Source organism: Callionymus lyra, chromosome 9 (genome assembly GCF_982586985.1).
Source record: "Callionymus lyra chromosome 9, fCalLyr1.hap1.1, whole genome shotgun sequence".
In the NCBI taxonomy this organism is placed as follows: Eukaryota; Metazoa; Chordata; class Actinopteri; order Syngnathiformes; family Callionymidae; genus Callionymus; species Callionymus lyra.
Window position 1 is genome coordinate 10,245,429 of NC_141826.1, and position 18,947 is coordinate 10,264,375.

Genomic DNA, 18,947 nt, shown 5'->3' on the forward strand with positions numbered 1-18,947 from the left:
AAATTGAATGGTCCACTACTGTGACAGTGGACCAGATACACTTAATTTAAAACAACATCCATACATTTATATCAAAACAGTCAGTGTTTCTCTTTCATAAATGGTTCCTTATTTTGACATGAGTGACTGCAACTAGAACTGTTGTTGACTTTAGCTAAGATAGCAAGAATTTAGTTCAGCTGACAGTAACTCTTGCTCTGCTGTATGCAATGTCAGTTAAAGAAACAGTGTCTTTGCAATGGCCATCTATAAGGGGCTGGTATTTCAAACTGCAGTTAATATAATTAACATAACATAAACAATAATTATATGGTAAATCATACTTTTTCTAAAGTGACAATGATATACTTATGATCATATTTTATATTATTCAGGAGGATGTGGTTTTAAATAGGTTTAATATTAATAAAGTTTATCTATTTTAAGTTATCTTATCCTAGGTTATCAAAGTTTATAATGTGTGTCCAGAGGGACTAATAAAGTACTATTTGTCGATCCATCTTAACTGAATAAAATGCTGCATTAAAACATCTATGTCATTCACAATGCTTCAGTTTATGGTAAAAAAAAAAAGCAGTAGATGTACTCGGAGATACTGTAAGTAAAATAAAGTCGGTTTCAATTGTCCATGATTGACAGGTAGTTTCACACGGCCACTGAATATAAGACAAACTAACTAACACCAGCTTATAGGGTTCAGTTTGGTGGGTTCGGGGGACGGCAAGGGACCCCCTTCCAAAGTCCAAACCCTCAACTTTAAAGCATTTAAACACAGCATGATTCAGAGAGAAAAATTCAACATGTCATGGACAAACAAACCCATGAGTACTGGAGCTGAAGGCAGTTAAATCAAGGAGGTCAGATCTAAAGATAGCTCGTGTAAATACAAGATAAAGCAGGTGCACAGAACACAAGCAAAAACCAGGGGACAATTTCCTGTGGAAATAAACTAACATATCTGACAACATCAACTTCATGCACCAGATCTGGAACTTGCTGCAGACAATCCGTGACACTAGTGAACAACTCCCCACCCTTACCTTCGGTGTGGCATGTGGAGGAGAGGATGGTGCTGGGAGGGCGGAAGAGGTACGGCAGATAGCGGGAAAAACATTTCATCTTCTCCGGTGCTTGCCGACGGCTGAAGAGCGCTCGTCTGCGGGCTCCACATCCGCACTGCCTCCACGACAGCCTGACACCCGAGAGAGAGAGAGAGTGAGGGTCTGAGGAGACGGTGGTCCTCTCCGCAGGGGGGCTATGACAGCATCGGTCCTCACTGGCGAGACGGTGGAGGGGCAGGGAGGCTCCACACACACACTGTCCGGGGAGCGAACTGCGCACCTCCGTGTGTGTGAGAGAGTGTGTGTGTGTGTGTGTCTCCTCTCTCTCTCCGCTCACATGACAGGTCAATGCAAGTGTCTTTCCCAGCTGTGGGCTCTACAACACACACACACACACACACACATGGAGTGGACAATCTAATAATAGTCTTTTGTGCCAAACGATTTTCTTTAGAAGCCAACGTTTATTTTATTACGCAGTGCATCGATTTTTTTTTTTAGAATTCAATTTTTTTGCACTTAAATGTTTAAAAAAAATCAAATTTAAAACTTGATTAATTACGCAACTTCAGAGTGATTTATAGTAAAATTGCGTTCAGCGTCATCTTGTGGCGATGTGGCATCATGACAACAATATGAAAATAAAAAAGATGACTCGTGAGTTTCCTCTACGTAACTTTACGGTTTTTAAGAATACATTCCTTTAACATCAAATTAAATGATGTGAACGCTTTTTTGTCAATATGTGAATTAAAAAAGATTACCAGGAAAATCTACAAACGTTTACCCCGGAACGAATATCTGTAATTGCAATGACGTAATGTTTTAAAATCGATTATTAAATATTTGTAATTTTGTTTAAAAATATATATATATATATATATCATGAATATATTTACTCCTGTTGTGTTCTCAGTTTTATCTTGCCCTTTAAAGTATATACTTTATTGAATATTGTTTTGATTGTTTAAGCGCTTTGTGACCCTGGTCTGGAAAAGCGCTATACAAATAAAAATTACGAACTTACTTACTAGTTTATTTACGTTTTGTTTTCATCTTAAGTCCTTTACTTAACCTAAGTTATTGTCCGTCATGTTTAAAACCCCATCATAAAACACCTAAACGTGTTATTTTGTAGAATAATAATGAGTAATATTTAATAGATAAACAGTCGCAAACATGATCTTTAAATGCAGTTTTTCGTCTGAATCAAACGCATTTCATAAAACCTACATGTCTCCATGAATGTAAGTTTGATTTTCACAATTTCTCCCAGTTCCCGCGGAGTCTCGCGATATTTGAAGGTGAACTAAGGCCAGCGGAAGTACTACAGAAGTCTCTTTTCCGCCGGCCATAGAGGAGCAGACGGCAGGGTAAGACTTCAGCGAGAGATTTTTATAAACGATCGTCATCCATCCACTGTTTAATGTCACGATGCACTTCTCTAAAGCGCTAAGCACAAACCTAACATTATAAGCTTCATTATGGCGGCGATATTACACGGATAAACATGACCGATGACTAAATAAAACCATCATGTCTCCCGTCCGGTGTCGAGTCTGTCATTGGGCGCATGTTTGCCTCGCTTCCGAAGTCGAACGGCGTAGAGTGGCTGAATAATAACGTGGAATTATCGTGTCTGATTTGTGTGCCTGTCAATCTTATTTTCTAACTTGGTTTAGAATCGGTAACTAGTCGTAAGGGTTGCCCGCTCTTCTACGGTGTATTATGCTAACTTGTTAGCATTAGCATAGCTTTAGACTTTGCTAGGTAGATGCTAGTAGCTTTCAGCTCAAAGAGTATTTTAAGTGATATCTACATTTTACTCTATTGTTAATACGTTCCCAAAGTGAAGCTACGGTTGAGTGTTCGATGTCTCGGAAGTGACTTGGGAGACTGCTTCATTCATGGCTCATGTGTTCTTTTCGCAGCACCATGAAGTTGAATCCATTTGTAACCTCCTCCCGGCGTAAGAACCGCAAGAGGCACTTCAATGCTCCCTCACACATCAGGAGGAAGATCATGTCCTCACCTCTGTCAAAGGAGCTCAGACAGAAGTACAACGTGAGGTCAATGCCCATCCGCAAGGATGACGAAGTCCAGGTATGTTAGTTTAACATTCATTTCATCTGTGGGGGTCTACACGTCTGAACTTGTCACCTCTTCGTGGCAGGTGGTCCGCGGACACTACAAAGGCCAGCAGATTGGCAAAGTAGTCCAGGTCTACAGGAAGAAGTACGTCATCTACATCGAGCGCGTGCAGCGAGAGAAGGCCAACGGAACCACAGTCCATGTTGGTATTCACCCCAGCAAGGTGAGAATTAGACCTAAATGTTAAAACGTGCATTATTATTATTACTTTAATCTACATGTGCAGCCTTTATAGTTTAGAGCCTAAAGGTGTGGCTTAATGGCTTCTGGTTGGTCTCTACTGAAGTTACAGATCGCAATGAAATTCCCAAACGCCTTCATTTACTACTAACCTTTGTTTTGTCTAAATGTCGACCAAGTTGTGGCCAAAAAAATGCAAGTCCATTCATGCAGTCCCCATCTTCGTCCTAAAAGACGCACATTAAAAATCATCCTAATATCTCCACGGTGCTCGTCTATTAAGGCCAAAAAACTTGAGTCTATATTTCAAGTTGTTTATTAGCGCAAGTTATCATTCTCTCAGCTACAACTTTATCCCTAAAGTGTCAGTGCCTATGTACAAGATTTATGCTAATGGTCCAATGGCTTTGGGTAAAAACAAGCTTAAAATATACTTGTTTCATTTTTTATGGAAAAATTGCTCATCACAGATGGATGGTTAGGACGAGCGCCTTTTGAATAAGTTTTGGATTTCATTTTTGACGAAGCTGAAAACAAATGAGCGCTGGTCACTACATTGAAAAGGACTTACATTTTTGCATATAACTCTAGGATTGGTATTATTGTCAGTTATCTGTTCCTTTATAGTTTTAACATGAAGGTGAGTAAATGAGCGAAATCTGAATTAAGTAATTTTGTAACCAGGGTCACAAAGCGCTTAAACAATCAAAAAATACCCTATAAAATAAAAGGTCAAGATAACATCGAGACAAACACAAGAGTCTCAGAAAAACAAGGAAAAGCCTGATCAAGTAAAAGTTTCTTGAAGGAGTCAGACTCCAATCATCACTTATCAATCAAGGTATACCTGGAAGAAGGAAGTGGCTCAGATGTACATTGGTATTTCAAAACGGGGAAGTCTACGGCGTGATGGGCTTATACGAAAAAAAAAAAAAATGTGGTCTCTGTATAGCTTTTATGCTCATATACTTGGTCAGTGGCTGTATCACTGGATTACCTTATGATTTTTTTTTTTTTAAGTGTTCACCTAAAATTCAAATTTTACTAATTTTCTTCTCGCCCACATGTTGACTAAGGGTTTTTAAGACTTCTGGACGAATATATATCTATTAACGAAGCAACTGAGCGCCCAGGGATGAAATTCCTCCTAAAATACTTATTTCATGCTCAGTTGTATCAGGCATTGGAAGATTTTCAGTGCTATAAACCAGAAGTACTCTGAAAGTACTCCGGGTAAATATCACGCACACTGTCTACTGTCTAAATTGGATGTGCTCACGAGTACTTCTGGTTTATACAGCGTGCTGCTGTTTAAGTCTGCCACAAAAGATCATAAAAATATAGACTTGTTTAATTTATTTCTCCTAGTCAAGGATTCAATACAAGATGGACATTACTGACGAGAGCAGTATGGAAGTATTGGGCTGTTGTCAAGTCTTTAAGAAGGAATTTTGTCCGTGGGCACTCCGTCACTGCATTAACATAAACGTACATTTTTGCCTATAATTCTAAATATTACTCTGAAAGTAACCCCAACCCTGAGTGGACATGGGTGAGTAGGAAATTATTCAAATTTGAATTCTGGCTGTTAAAGTGAGTTGCGGTGAAGCACATAAATATTAGTCGTCCCTACAGTGAGGCTTGGTATGTTTTGTGTCTTAATATACGGCAGATTTATTTACAGACTTGAACGTTTTATGTACGTCTCTTTAACATGAATGTCACAGCCGAACAGGCAGCACGTTGCATCCGGCAAAATAAAGGCATAATAAAATTAAATAAAGTTGTATTCAAACCAACAGTTTGACATCAATCCTTTTGCTTTATTTAGATTATTTTTGCTTTTCATGTATTCTATTCAAAGTTGGTAACTTCTGGTCCAAATGATATTCTAAATCTTAAACTACTTTATCCTCAACATAATTGTGTAGATGTGTTTTACACCCGAGGGCCAAGGAATAACTATTGACAAGGCCGGTCAAGTTTGTTTGTTCTTTGGGCAAGATTAGCATGATGCGTCTTGGCAACGGTCACCCATCGTCTTCGGTCATTTCTGCTCGTTGACGACTGTTCCCATTCCATTGTTCGTAACCGTTCATTTTATCTGTACTTTCTTTCTCGTTGTTTTGTCAGTGATTTAAGTTGATGAGCAAACATCCAAATGCTCCGGGCATTTATCCTTTAACAATGAAGGACTTCAGCTTTAAGCATTACTTTTGTGTTTTCATAGTGGTTTAGGCTTTTTAACTTAAGTGACAGGCAATGCAGTGGTGAAGTAGTTTGTGACAATGGTTCCTTCTGTCAGGAGTTTGATCTCCCCTGTTTTTATTGGTTTCCTTCTACAGTTTAATAACATGTATACTGTGATCATGCGTAGTAAATGTGTTTTGATAAAATGTTTTGTGTACCCTGTAACATGACAACCTGTTCAGGCTCAAGTTCCCCCATTTGGCAATAAGTGATGAATGAACACGTATTTCTTCAAACAGTTTCATCTCACCTAAAGTATCATTCAGAATTGACATTTTGTAATAGAACTTTCATTATTGGGTGTAAACGACAATCGTGTTTGTTTATGAGATGGTGTTCCAGTGTCAGTAATGCATGTGTTGACTGAGTGTCTTGTTCCCATGTTGACATACTCTCTCCCCTGGATCACTCTAGGTGGTCATCACCAGGCTAAAGCTGGACAAGGACCGCAAGAAGATCCTGGAGCGCAAGGCCAAGTCTCGCGCCGATGGAAAGGAGAAGGGCAAATACAAGGAGGAGACCATTGAGAAGATGCAGGAGTGAAAAAAACAACCTTTTGCTATCAATAAACTGTGTAAATGGACTCCAGACTTCTGTCATGTTTCTCTTATTAAAATGTTTTCTTGACAACTGGCCGTGGAAGATATTCATACCTGTTATACACGACTAACACCAGAGATTATGGAATATTAATGTTGCACGTTAATGGTTCTTTAGGACCCAACGTCAAAACACTAGTTGAAGGAATTCAACCGAAAATGGTCTTTGCTATTAAACTAAAGACTGAATTAATGTTAACATGTTGCTAATTTCTTTTCTAAGTCCATTAAGATGTGAATCATGTCAAGAGTATGAGTGATTAGAATTAAATGGTTATCAAACTAACTATAGATGTAAATCCGAAGACTACGTTTTTAAAAAACAAACATTACAGGCCAAGTTTGGATGCACCTAAAGTTTTAGTTTTTTCAATTTTACCGTCTGGTTTAAGTAATGATCACTGGTTTCTCTTAATTCAGCTGATCGTTTCATTTTATGCGATGAATTCTAACAGTCATTAAGATGTTGACAGTTTCAACCTGGATTCAACACAACTTATGGCCCAAACTATTAAAGTCCTCAAAGTAACCCAGACACAACTGTGAAGTGAGAATCATGTCCGGTGACTTCATGAATTCAGAGAAAAATACACGTCATCAACGCTACTTTGAAGAAACTCGACTATAAGACATGTCAGTTCTCTCAAATGTTTTAAGTACATAAATCCACATGTATTAATTCATAGTTTTGATGCCTTCAGTGATAATATACAATCTTAATACTCAAGCAAATAAAGAAAACACAGGGTTTGTCTAAACTTTTGTCCTGTTCTGTAAATCATTTTTACGCGTTTACTTATGATTCAGTGTTCAATATTAAATGTTCAACGATATGTATTTTTATAGTTAACCAAAATGAACATCAAGTGTCACGTGTCAATCTGTGGCTCCACCCACCTCTCCAGGCCACGCCCCTCCGACTGCTGTTGGTCATGTGATGTGTTTCCTTCTCGTCGCATGACCAACTGTACGAACCAGAAGTTGACTTATAAAGTTTACTTTTCCTCCGCGAACTCGAGGCTAAAAAAGTTGTCATGGCGGCCCTCAGCTTCGTCATATCCATCTCCGTGATGACTCTGTTCTGGGGGTTCGTCGGAGGAGTCGTTCCCTGGTTCATCCCCAAAGGACCGAACCGAGGGTGAGTGTTAGCTTCTCTAGCCGTTAGCTCCACACAAAGTGTCACCGCTGAACTTTTTAACTTTAACTTTAGCATATTTATACACTTCTAATGTATGTGTTCGTTTAAGTATGTACTTTTAAAAACACGATCTAGCGATTAAAACCCATTTAAACGTTGTAGCTTAGAGACTGGTTCAGGCACTATTTGTTGACACTTCAGATCAAAAAATTTGACGCTTGTTTCTTCATTCAAACACTAACCTGACCCTTGAATATATAACTTCCTTTGTCCTGCTGTTACACACTTAAAATACTTTTACATCTGGAACAAGTGATCGCAACAACTTCTCCTTTTAGCTCCTGAGTTTATGTGTCACTTCTGGAAAATGGCCCTTTTTTCCGTCATACACACTACAGTTAAACTCTTAATCCCGTGTCGTGCACGTGTAAATATTAGTTATTTATTTAAATTATATATCGATTTTTTATTTATATAATTATTAATCCATCCCCCTAAAAAAACGCAATGTTTTGACTGAGACTTTCACTTAAAAATAAAAAAAAGCTTGTATTTCTCTCTATAAAATCCTTCTTTAAAATGTTTAAATGTTCCTTTAATCCCACAGAGTGATCGTGACCATGCTGGTGTTGACCTCTGTCTGCTGCTATCTCTTGTAAGTATTCACTTGAAAGTGTATTTTTCTCTCTTTCACCCTCACCTAAGATCATTGACGTAGATTTACTGAATAATGCATGTGGAGCTCCTGTTACATGTAATATGATCAGCAGGGGGCAGCACCTGCGAGGCTTAAAACAAAGTTGGATTTAAAAATAAATAAATAACAAGACTTACAATGACTTTAACTTGATTCGTGGTTTTGAGCAGCTGGCTGATCGCTATCCTGGCACAACTCAACCCTCTCTTCGGACCCGCTCTGTCGACCGACATCATCTGGTACCTGAACTACCACTGGTCTTAGAGGTTTCCTTCGCAGGTGAGCCTTTTACACCTTCACTTGAATGTTGATTTTCTGGAACTCCTGTTGTGTTATCAGTTATATCTTGCCCTTTAAAGTATATACTTTATTGAATATTGTTTTGATTGTTTGAGCGCTTTGTGACCCTGGTCTGGAAAAGCGCTATATAAATAAAAATTAATTACTTACTTACTTGTCATGTGTCTTTCTCAGCAGAGCCTCGGATCTTCTCCACGTCCCTTCAGAGCGATGACATCACTGGTGCCTTGTACAATATTGATTACCCCCAAAAAACTCTTTTTGATAGCAAATGTTGCTGAATATGCTTAACTTTAATTTAAGACGACTTTGTGTGTGTTTGTTACTGTCTGAATATAAAAAAAACTGTTGCCTTACAACTGTTTGCGTTTTCTTTTTTTCTTGCCGGTAAGACTTGGTCTTTTTTTTATTTTTTATAAACTATACTTTGAAGTGTGTTCCGGGAACACCTTTTAAGTTGGTCATGTGATCACCTCAGAAGGCTTTCCTTTACACTAGCGGGGTTAAATATTTTAGCAGTCTAGATAAAAGACCAAATTAATATTTACCAAACTGTCTTTACCAGAAAGTATGAATTCATTAATAATTGGAGGCTCGATGTATCTGAATATTCTCTGAAATGTCTTTCCTTTAATACCAGTTTTTGACATCAATAATTATTGTTTCTTAGACTAAACAACCTTATAGGTCAAAATATTAATATTTATTTATTACATTTTGAGTCAAGTAAAAGTAATGCCACCAGATATCTATTTTCCCCTCACCTGTAAACAAAACCCTAAGATGCTTCCACTCTTCCGAAATGTTCTTTTCTTTTGCCTTTTATGTATTTAAAAAAAATCTCCTTATTTTAAACATGTTTACTGAAAGGACTTGATGTGTTAATAAATATAAAATGCAAATCTTTAGCTTACTCAAATTTTACTTTATCATTTGTTTATGTTTTGTAGTTACACAGCTGTTTTATTTGCTCCTCAGAAACGAATATTAATTTCTAAGTAAATGAAATAAGTATATTGTAAATCCTCCAATATTTGTTCAATTCACACGAAAGGCGAACAAGCAGCGACAGGTCCTTCCTGCTTCCCGTACTTGCAGTCGGCGGCTACGTATGCAAGATGGCGACCCCAGAAGTCCACGTACGAATATGCGAGCAAGAAATACTGAAACATGACTTGGAAATTAAAGCTCTCGTCCAGGTGCGACTGTTTTATTTCTGTTAATATTTCTGGTTGTTACAGTGCTTAACGAGTCACTGTTATTTTAACGTTAACGATATTATTTAACCGGACCGGTGCAGTGTTTTTATGATGACGTCAGAATGCAGCATATTTTGTTTAAAGTTAATGATTTTTTTTCCACCAAAAAAATGATGTGTGCATTTTCTCTTAATGTACTTAACCTGTAACAAATAGCAGCGTTCAAAATTTTGATAAAACTAAATCAGAAATTACTCGTTATTTAATATTTTTTTAATTTTCGTCCTCAACATGGAACTTACAACATGAAGTGTGTCCAAAATATACTGTGGATGTTCATGTTTAGTAGAATTTTAAAAAATAAATGAAAATACAATAACGTTTTTAACTCATTCAATACGAAAGTAGCATTTGGGGTGAATATGGGGACATCTAGTGGTGATTATGATTATTACAACCACAGCAACTGATTATACTGACGTTTGAAACCAGAAACCGTTAACTTTATAGCTAAACTATAAGCTTGATGGAAACAATAAAAGTATGATGAAATGCATTGAGATTTGTAATGTTTTATCTTCATTGTTCATTTATTTCTTTATTATTTTTTTGGTAGGGAAATATTTATTAAACCTCATTAAACCTCAACATAATTAAGTCAGTCAATTATATTTATATAGCGCTTTTCCAGAACAGGGTCACAAAACACCTAAACAATCAAAACAAAACTCAATAAAAGATATACTTAAAAGATCAAGATAATACAGAGAACAATACAGCAGTCTCAGAAAATCAATGAAAAGCCTTCACGAATAAAAATGTCGTAACTGAAGTTGTTTTTCCTGAAGCTTTGTTGCATTAAACATGTGTTTTTTGTTCCAGGACATTCACCAGTGCAGCGGTCCGGAGAGCAAACTGACGGCTCTGAACGGGGACGTGAAAAAGAGTTTGCACAATCTCAGAATGCGTATTCAGGTAAAAGTGTGATAATAAAAAATAAAAGTCGGAGCGGAATAAAAGAATCTTCTTTTATATAATTACACAGGATTTGGAGCAGATGGCGATGGAACAAGATAAAGAGTCGGACAAGCAAGAATTGATGGGACTCACGGAGAGACACAGGAAACAGATGATGAGGTAAAGTTCTTATTCACGTTTCTCGCTTTCAAAATGACTTTTTCCTCTCAGTAACCAGACGGCGTGGAGGAAAGCGAACCTGGCCTGTAAACTCTCCATCGACAACATGGAGAAGCAGGAGCTCCTCAGCGGGGAGGAGAGCGACGTGAGGCAGAGGTGGGAGGAGGAGCCACAGCATTAAAATAAAAACTGAATGTATTTTCAAGATTTACTGATGAATCTCACTTTGAAGGAAGAAGACCAAAGAAGGTTTGGCTCAGACCTCCAGCGACATCACAGAGAACCTGATGAGCATCAGCAGGATGATGGCGCAGCAGGTCCAGCAGAGCGAGGAGAGCATGACGACGCTAGGTCAGTGGAAGGGCTGATGATTCTGCACCTTAGAGGTCATTTACAGACACAAACTTCACTTTATTAGAAGGATACAGAGTATAAATCCGATAGAAGTATGTAAGAAATTCAAATAAATCATTTTTAGATATATTTAAAATCTGCACACGAGAGAACTAGATATTAAAAAATATCTCTCTGCCTTTTCGAAGCCACCTCGTCCAGGACCGTCCAAGAGACCAATGACGAGTTTAAGAACATGACTGGCACCATCCAGCTCGGGAGGAAACTCATTACCAAGTACAACCGGCGAGAGCTGACCGATAAACTGCTCATCTTCCTGGCGCTGGCCCTCTTCCTCGCCACGGTTCTTTACATTCTCAAGAAGAGACTGTTTCCTTTCCTGTGACCCTCGCTCGCCACTCGCTCGGCTTTAGAGACGAGCGGGACTGTTGCTCCGTCACTGGGCTCGCTCTGGAATGTTCACTAGTCTCACGAGTAATCCTGTCGTCTGTGTAATGTTTTTTATTTATCAGGCAGATTGAGCCTTAGCTGATTCATTCATCAAGACCACTTCGTTAATAAGATTCAAGTGGACTTGTTCTTTAGAGTGAAATCACTTTTATTTAATTTGTCAGCAAGAACGATAAGAAAACTTGATTCAACGTCTTCTCTAAGTTTATTCGGTTCATTTGGTTCCAATTCGATTAATTTCGATACAGAATCTGCTCCTGAATACACTGTATTACAATGTCATTTTTTTCTCCTCCTTATCCTAAACAACAGTTCTACTTCATGTGTCCTCTGCCCTCTACAGGCTGTTGCTATGGGTTACCTCTCGAGGAAGTCCATGTCAAATAATCAACCTCATGTTCTTGTAATCAATATTGTAAAATGTTATTAGCATTGATTTATAAAACGATTCACCCTGCACATGTGTAATAGATATAAACTGATTTTAAGTGACAAGTTTCCCAATAATGTTGTTTCTGTTTTACAAAAACTGTATTTTACAGCAAGATTCCTTTTTTTTCCCCTCAAATGCACGCCTGGATTAATTGAACGGCGAGGCCAGAATCGGTTTTTATGTTCTCCTTAATAGTTTAGAGTAAAATAAACTGAAACAGTCTTTTATCTTTTACCATTTAAATCCTACTTAAAAACCTTAACATTCTCTTTTCCCGTTGTTTCCTTCTACTGTCATGGGGGTTTTAAAATGTTTAACAAATTTTTATATAATTTAATTGATGAAATTATATAAACATTTTGTTAAACATTTTAATATATATATGACAGTAAGTTATCCTGGGAATTCTTCTGTTCTTCCCAAGAAGAGCTGTAGAAGGTTTCTGTAAAGAGGGAAGTCCTGGTCACAGGCCGGAGTAAATAGATTCCAACCCTTTTAAACTTCTTACGAACCAAAATCTATTTATTAATTAATTACCAACTGAATGACCTGCTTGTTGCCCTGGTATTGAAAATAAATCTAAAAGTCGAATAACCCCCCAAGAAAGTGGAGGATTGAAGAGAGTTAGTTCAGATGGATTGTATAGATTAGATGAAATACTTTCATTTAAATTCATTGGAATTTGACACATTCTTTTAAAAAAATCTTGGAGTTCCTTTAACCTCAAGCTTTTAGTGACAGATCAGTAGTGATCTTTATATATATATGATGTTAGGATATTGTTTTTGTTTTTTAAAGATTTCTCTGTTGAATGGAGAAAAGGCTGCTGGGTAATTGAAACTCTGTGCGTGTGTGTAGACAGCAGCAGAAAAGCAGCAGCAGAGATAGACCAGCATGCATCCCTGTCTTTCTTCAGATAAGACCCGGAAAAGCACATTATGCCGCCAGTTTTCCCTTCTCCCTTTTCCAGCGTAGGTGGAGGGTGAGGGGGGGTTATATTTAGGTTTGTGCGGATTTCTTATCTGACGTCTGCCTTTCAACACCTAGCAGGAGAGGGTGAGCAGAGGGGGGCGGCGTGACCTTGCCCCCCCCCCACCCCTCAGGTGGAACATTCGAGTTGAGAATATTTGGCCGCCAGAGTCATCAGGCCGTGACACAAATGCATGTTTCTGTTGTGTCGCTGTGAAAGCGAGACAAAGTGCGTGGAGGCACTGGAGAGACGTCTAAGCATCTCTTACTCGTGTGAAGTGGTTCCAGTCGATCACCGCGCTCTGGTCTCATAACTGGACACTTCAGCTCGACTTCTGCTCCTCTGTCCAGCAGATTCTTCAATTTAGCGCCGCGATAGTGTCGAGTACGATTCCCCAAGATAGCGGGAATTTAGGACTCAAAACATTGCTTCACTTTTCTTTGTAACTTTAAGTTGTATATCATTGTTTCTGTATTGTTTTTGTAATGGTTGTTGGGTGTTGGGATTAACTGACCTCATTTAATGTCCAAATAGAGCAAATTATTAATATCACCTTTTCTCGGAACCTGCCTGTTTAAGAGCTTGGCTCCTGCATGGGTTTTGAATTCTCTGCTGTCTTTATTTTCACTTAAAGAAACCGTTTGTAATGGTCCGATTGTGTTTCAGGGTGATATGTGATTTGTGACAAAAATAAAATCAAGCATTGAGTATAAGTTTAGAAAATGCATTAAAATATAGTTTTAATTGAACTTTTTACCCTAAAATAACTGAATAATATTATATGGGAAAAGTTTTCTTATTAAATTCAATTGTATTTTTTTTTGCAGTGAGAAAATAAGATTTTTTTTTAAGAGTATCAATTAGCAAATATATATATATAATATCAAAGAATTAACTCGGATATGTTATGGTAAAACTTGTTTATAAATTTAACAATTTTGTAATCCATGTGTTAAATTTTTTAAAGATAAAACACTTAAGGAAGGAATCGGTTTAAAGAAGTTTGCCTACTTAATATAAACATGACGGCTTATTTTTGTATGTGGGTACATTTACTAGTATACACTGAATACATGTTAAATTATGGGAGTTTTTTCACACACAGATTAGATGAACTATTATATTAAATGTGTCTATTTAATTTATTTTATTTAAAAGCTCTAAAAGTGAACGTGAGAAGAACAAATGAGTGCTGGTGGACAAAATGAAACTAGTTTCAACACAGTCTTCTAAAAGCAACAGTCGGACGCTCAGAACGGCAGCGTTTACACACACACCAGTTGAGTGATCGTGCGTCTGACAGCCGGTTGTAAGACGTGTAAACTGACAAAAACCTTTGACCTCGCTGAAGCACGCTGGAGGAAGCTGTGCGATGACCACTTGAACATTTTAACCAGCGTTTCTCACTTTGGCATGTGGATGGATCATTAAACTCTTTAGACCAGTGGAAAAATAATTGATCTGATATCTGTCCTGTCGATTATTAATGTCTGAAACATGTTTTGTTTTGAAAAACAATAGTATTTTTCTCTCAATTAACATTTGCCTGTGACTCCTCACAAGATGCTTATAAATAAAATTTAATTATTCAAAAAATAAACCTGTAAACGAGTAGAAATATTTGAAGCACAAACTCTATATGATTTATTTTTACTATTTTATCCAAAAAAAGTCAGTAAATATAATTGAAAGCACAATTAAAATGGAATGAATCTGATTCAAGATTTTTTTTAAAGATTTCTATTTATTTATTATTATTTATTTATTTTAGGACTAGGGATTATAAACCACTCCAGCAGCTTTTAAAGCAAATATTTGGGCATATTTTGTTTAAAAAAAATAAAAATAAAAGCAGTTACAATATTGTCAAGAGCCATGTTGTTGTTAATTATTAAATGCCAGAGTCAAGTATTAGGCGAATCGGGTGAGTATTCGGCAATAATACAAATATATATCATGGTTCCTTCAGTATCGTAATATATGGCAATATATTGTATTGTAATATCGTATCGCCTGATCCTTATATATATATATAATACTTGAAATAAAAAAGCAAATGTGGATTATTCTAGAGCACATATAGGAAATATAATCTCTTGTCTTTAAATATGATTTTATTGTTAAATTAAAAACTCTCATATAGTGCTTATAATGATATTAAATGAAAGTCTCACACACGCATGCATTAGTACCGAAGGGTTCTACCAAGTCCTGATGCCATGTAAAGAGGCCACGCCGCCGCCGGACGAGAAAGAGTTCTGGACCTCCCCAAAGTTCACGTACGTTCCTCCGCCAGACTGCAGGTTCTGCACGGAGGCCGCCGGGTAGTTGCACGGGTAGTTCGAGGTGCAGGCGGCGCTGGGGTAGTTGCTGAAGGACGGGTAGTTGTTGTAGCTGAAGTGGTTGAGGTACGGCGGGTTGTAGCCGCTCGAGTCCCCGGAGAGACACGGCTTCCCGTCCCGGACCAGGACCGGCACAGAGACCCTCCTGGGCGGAGGCAGCGACACCAGCTCCAGACTCTGGTCCTGCCGCTGCCGCTTGCACTTGTACCTGCGGTTCTGGAACCAGATCTTGACCTGGGTGGGGGTCAGTTTGAGGACCCCTGCCAGGTGGTCTCTCTCCGGGGCGGACAGGTAGCGCTGCTGCTTGAAGCGTCGCTCGAGCTCGTACACCTGCGCCTGCGAGAAGAGCACGCGCGGCTTGCGTCTCCTGCGGGCCTTCGCGCGCTCCGGCTCCTCCTTGGTCTCCTCCGGGAGCTCCACCGGCGAGAGGTGCTCCTCTGGGACACACGTTGAAAATAACAATTCGAATTTTAAAAAGATAAAATATTTTAAATGTTTTTACAGTGATGGCATCAAAGCAAAATGTACATTTTATTTAAATATCTTGATATATTAAGAGTGTTTTAATTACTTATATAGATGAATATAAATGATATATATGTGATTTACGAAGTTAAGTTTAATTTCAGAATCAGACAATTTTATTGCAAGTATTGTAAACACAAAAAAGATTATTTGTGGTTTCCATATATAGGTTAGGTTAGGTAAACTTTATTGTTTTTTTCCAAATTATCCACAGAAAATACAGCAATTTTTCATAAAAAAAATAATAAATAAATAAAAATATTTTTTAAATATATATCTGAATATAAATCATTAAATATCTTTTTATTAGTTAGTTTCTCCGACTCACCTTTCCCGAGCTTCTCCTCGAACACGTCCCGCTGCTTCCCGAACTTGACCAGATCCATATCCACAAGCGGTTTCCCATAGAAACTCCCAGGGAAGTTAAAAGTGGCCCCTCTGCCGGGGGGTCTGTGGGGGTCCGAGGGGTCTTCTCCAAACAGCGAGGCGATCGTCGACATGTCCCGCAGGGGCTCCTGCTTGAGGCGGGCCAGCATGCAGGAGGAGGAGGAGGAGGCCGGGACTCTGGAGGTCAGGTCCAGATGTGACAGCACCAGGTCCTGACCCTGCTCCAGGTTTAAGATGTCTTTGACGGAGAAGGGGGTGGTCGTGCTGGGGCTCGGAAACATATCCAACTATTAAATTGTCATGAGGGAGAAACAAGTCAGTATCGTGACAAGTCCAAGTGCCTCTCGTCCTCCTCGGCGAGATGGACCGAACTCAAGTGTCGGTTCGGTCCGGACTGGTCAGGAGAGAAGTTTGAAGTTGTCAACTGTTTCTGTCTCGGACTATCTGTGTGACGAGGGGAGGAGGTGGGAGGAGGGGGGGCAGTGGACCCTCCGTGGGGCCAACATATACTCTCTGTCATGTCGGATGTAAATAACAAATCTATACGAACACATGTTGGTAACGAAACACAGCAGCGAAAAAGTACCTTTTTTTAAATTGAATTTAAAAACAATTAATTATATATATATATATATATATATATATATATATATATATATATATATATATACATATATATATATATGTGTATATATATTTATTATATTACTATATATTTAAACAGGAGTCTACTGAAGAAACATCTTAAGACGTTTTTATTTGTTCAGGCTTTTCCTTGATTTTCTGGAACTCCTGTTGTGTTATGAGTTTTATCTTGATCTTTAAAGTATATACTTTATTGAATATTGTTTTGATTGTTTAAGCGCTTTGTGACCCTGGTCTGGAAAAGCGCTATACAAATAAAAATTACTTCATATTTGTCTTTAAATATTAAATTTATTATTTATTTGGTGATTACATTGTACACTTCTTTGTGATTATATTCTTGATACTGAATTAGACATTAAGTCATCTCGCAGTTTTAAGAACTTTTACTTTCGAATATTTATATTTTTGTTATGTTATTTATTTTTTATCCTTATGTGTTGCTAAATATAAACCTCTCTTCCATTCTCCATTTTCCAGTTTTGTCTTTTTTTTATTGTTTATATATTTAAATATACAATTTATATATTTTTTTGTATATACTTATGTTCTTATATTTATGGAATCAATCAAAACCTTTTTTTTGCTCTAATTTTTTAATTCACCATTGATTTTCATTTTTTAATAAATATCTATTTATTTTATATCGTGTCTCTTGAAACTGTTTTTTACTCATTTTGAATAGTTTTTAACGTAATGTTCTTTTTTGTTTTTGTTTACATTTTTTGTATTCCTGAATATTCATTATCTCTTACTACTTCTCTTTTAGATTGTTATACTGTATTTTGAAAGGTAAGTGCTTTTTTTTGTTGTTGAGTAAATTAAGGTCGATCCATGTTTGGCAGTGGCGTCTAATGGTGCGTTCAAGAAAGTTGGGAAAAACTCCGGCAATCCCTAATTAGGAGCTACTGACCCAATGAACATTTGAGTTCGACATCCATCTAAAATCGCGTGCGTGTGTCGTCTCTTCCTTCACCAGGAGGGGAAGGAAACACAGCAGACAACCGGTCACGAAATCACGCGCAGACACAAAAGGTTTGACTCCCTTGAACAGGGGAACCTGAAACCAGAACCGACGCACTCTGAGGGCTCCTGGAGACACAAACCACCTTATCTGGAGGTGATAACAGATGACAAACCTACACACACACACACACACACACACACACACACACACACACACACACACACACACACACACACACACACACACACACACACACACACACACACACACACACACACACACACACACACTCCCACCCACGCTTTGGTCCACGTTATCCATGTCAGTCGTGACACTTGAAAAAAGTTTAAATTAATTCTAGATAAGTTGGATTTTTTCTTTATTTTCAAACCTGAAACAGTCCAATAAAAACCCGTCAATTAAGTCTCATCATTGGTTTACACAGGAACCATAACGAAGCACAAATCAAGTGAATGGACGGCAGTAAAAGTGGAGCCGGCCCGTGCGTCATGACGCGCGCTCCTCCGTGCGCGTCTGGCACTAAAAAGCGCAGTTAATGCCCGCGGAGACGCTCGCGGGAGACAGACAGCATTATCGTTTGTTTTATCTTCAGCCTTTCTCTCTGCAAATGGCTCCTCCGACGAGATGGTGTTTATAGTTTCGAGAGACTATTTGTGCGCCTCGAGCTGATGAATGTTCCGAGGAGAGAGAGCGTGCACGGGAGGCGTGCGCGTGTGTTTTTTAGTCTTTTATAATGACAAAAATAAAGAATATGACAGGCCTGGCATGTGTTCCATCCCTAATGCTCTGACCTGTCTCCCCGCACACATCTCGGATAAAGCTGCAGATAAGACGCTTAAAAACTTCCGCTTGCTCCGATGTGTGGATATGTTCAGGGCCTGCATGTGCGTGTGCGCGTGTCTGTGGGAAGATGGAAAAAAAAACAGTTTTACCTGAAAGTTCCACTGGTGTGTCCTGGAGGCGTCTGGTGATTTAGAGCCTTTAACTGTTTGATATGTTCAACTAATCACGACTTAATACTTAATCCCTTCAAATTAAACACAATTTGTTTTACAAGCAATTAAAACATTTATTTTGTTTACACCATAAATTGGAAATTACATTATTTAAGGAACCACATTATAACCTGAAACACTTAAAT

General features: G+C 38.1%; 5 protein-coding genes across 6 annotated transcripts in view; 3 read left to right on the forward strand and 2 right to left on the reverse strand.

Moving 5' to 3' along the window:
• ppp2r2ba (protein phosphatase 2, regulatory subunit B, beta a) overlaps positions 1 to 1,204 on the reverse strand; it is a 48,374-nt gene extending 47,170 nt beyond the window's left edge. Inside the window, exon 1 of the mRNA XM_087799634.1 lies at positions 1,041 to 1,204. Within this exon, the coding sequence (XP_087655760.1) occupies positions 1,041 to 1,119 (79 nt within the window). The 5' untranslated portion in view covers positions 1,120 to 1,204. The remainder of the gene's footprint in view (positions 1 to 1,040) is intronic.
• Positions 1,205 to 2,373: 1,169 nt separating this feature from the next.
• Positions 2,374 to 6,225, forward strand: rpl26 (ribosomal protein L26). Its single transcript, XM_087799642.1, has 4 exons — positions 2,374 to 2,434; positions 2,993 to 3,164; positions 3,235 to 3,375; positions 6,057 to 6,225. Exons 2-4 carry the CDS (start codon positions 2,997 to 2,999, stop codon positions 6,183 to 6,185), a joined length of 438 nt encoding a protein of 145 aa, XP_087655768.1. The 5' UTR covers positions 2,374 to 2,434; positions 2,993 to 2,996; the 3' UTR covers positions 6,186 to 6,225.
• A 945-nt stretch (positions 6,226 to 7,170) lies between these two features.
• atp6v0e1 (ATPase H+ transporting V0 subunit e1) lies at positions 7,171 to 8,735 on the forward strand. 2 transcript variants are annotated; one of them, XM_087798918.1, is made up of 4 exons: positions 7,171 to 7,379; positions 7,987 to 8,034; positions 8,247 to 8,355; positions 8,554 to 8,735. In XM_087798918.1, exons 1-3 carry the CDS (start codon positions 7,276 to 7,278, stop codon positions 8,338 to 8,340), a joined length of 246 nt encoding a protein of 81 aa, XP_087655044.1. In that variant the 5' UTR covers positions 7,171 to 7,275; the 3' UTR covers positions 8,341 to 8,355; positions 8,554 to 8,735. The 2 variants fall into 2 exon arrangements, with proteins under 2 accessions (XP_087655044.1, XP_087655043.1); XM_087798917.1 differs by having other exon boundaries at positions 7,172 to 7,379; positions 8,551 to 8,735.
• Positions 8,736 to 9,479: 744 nt separating this feature from the next.
• Positions 9,480 to 12,011, forward strand: LOC148071787 (vesicle transport protein SEC20-like). The gene is made up of 6 exons (XM_087798837.1): positions 9,480 to 9,575; positions 10,458 to 10,550; positions 10,621 to 10,712; positions 10,764 to 10,868; positions 10,945 to 11,063; positions 11,255 to 12,011. The coding sequence occupies exons 1-6, from the start codon at positions 9,495 to 9,497 to the stop codon at positions 11,449 to 11,451; spliced, it is 687 nt and encodes a 228-aa protein (XP_087654963.1). The 5' UTR covers positions 9,480 to 9,494; the 3' UTR covers positions 11,452 to 12,011.
• A 3,109-nt stretch (positions 12,012 to 15,120) lies between these two features.
• nkx2-5 (NK2 homeobox 5) lies at positions 15,121 to 16,458 on the reverse strand. Its single transcript, XM_087799143.1, has 2 exons — positions 16,115 to 16,458; positions 15,121 to 15,698 (listed from the first exon to the last, which is right to left on the reverse strand). Exons 1-2 carry the CDS (start codon positions 16,452 to 16,454, stop codon positions 15,121 to 15,123), a joined length of 918 nt encoding a protein of 305 aa, XP_087655269.1. The 5' UTR covers positions 16,455 to 16,458.
• Positions 16,459 to 18,947: the final 2,489 nt, after the last annotated feature.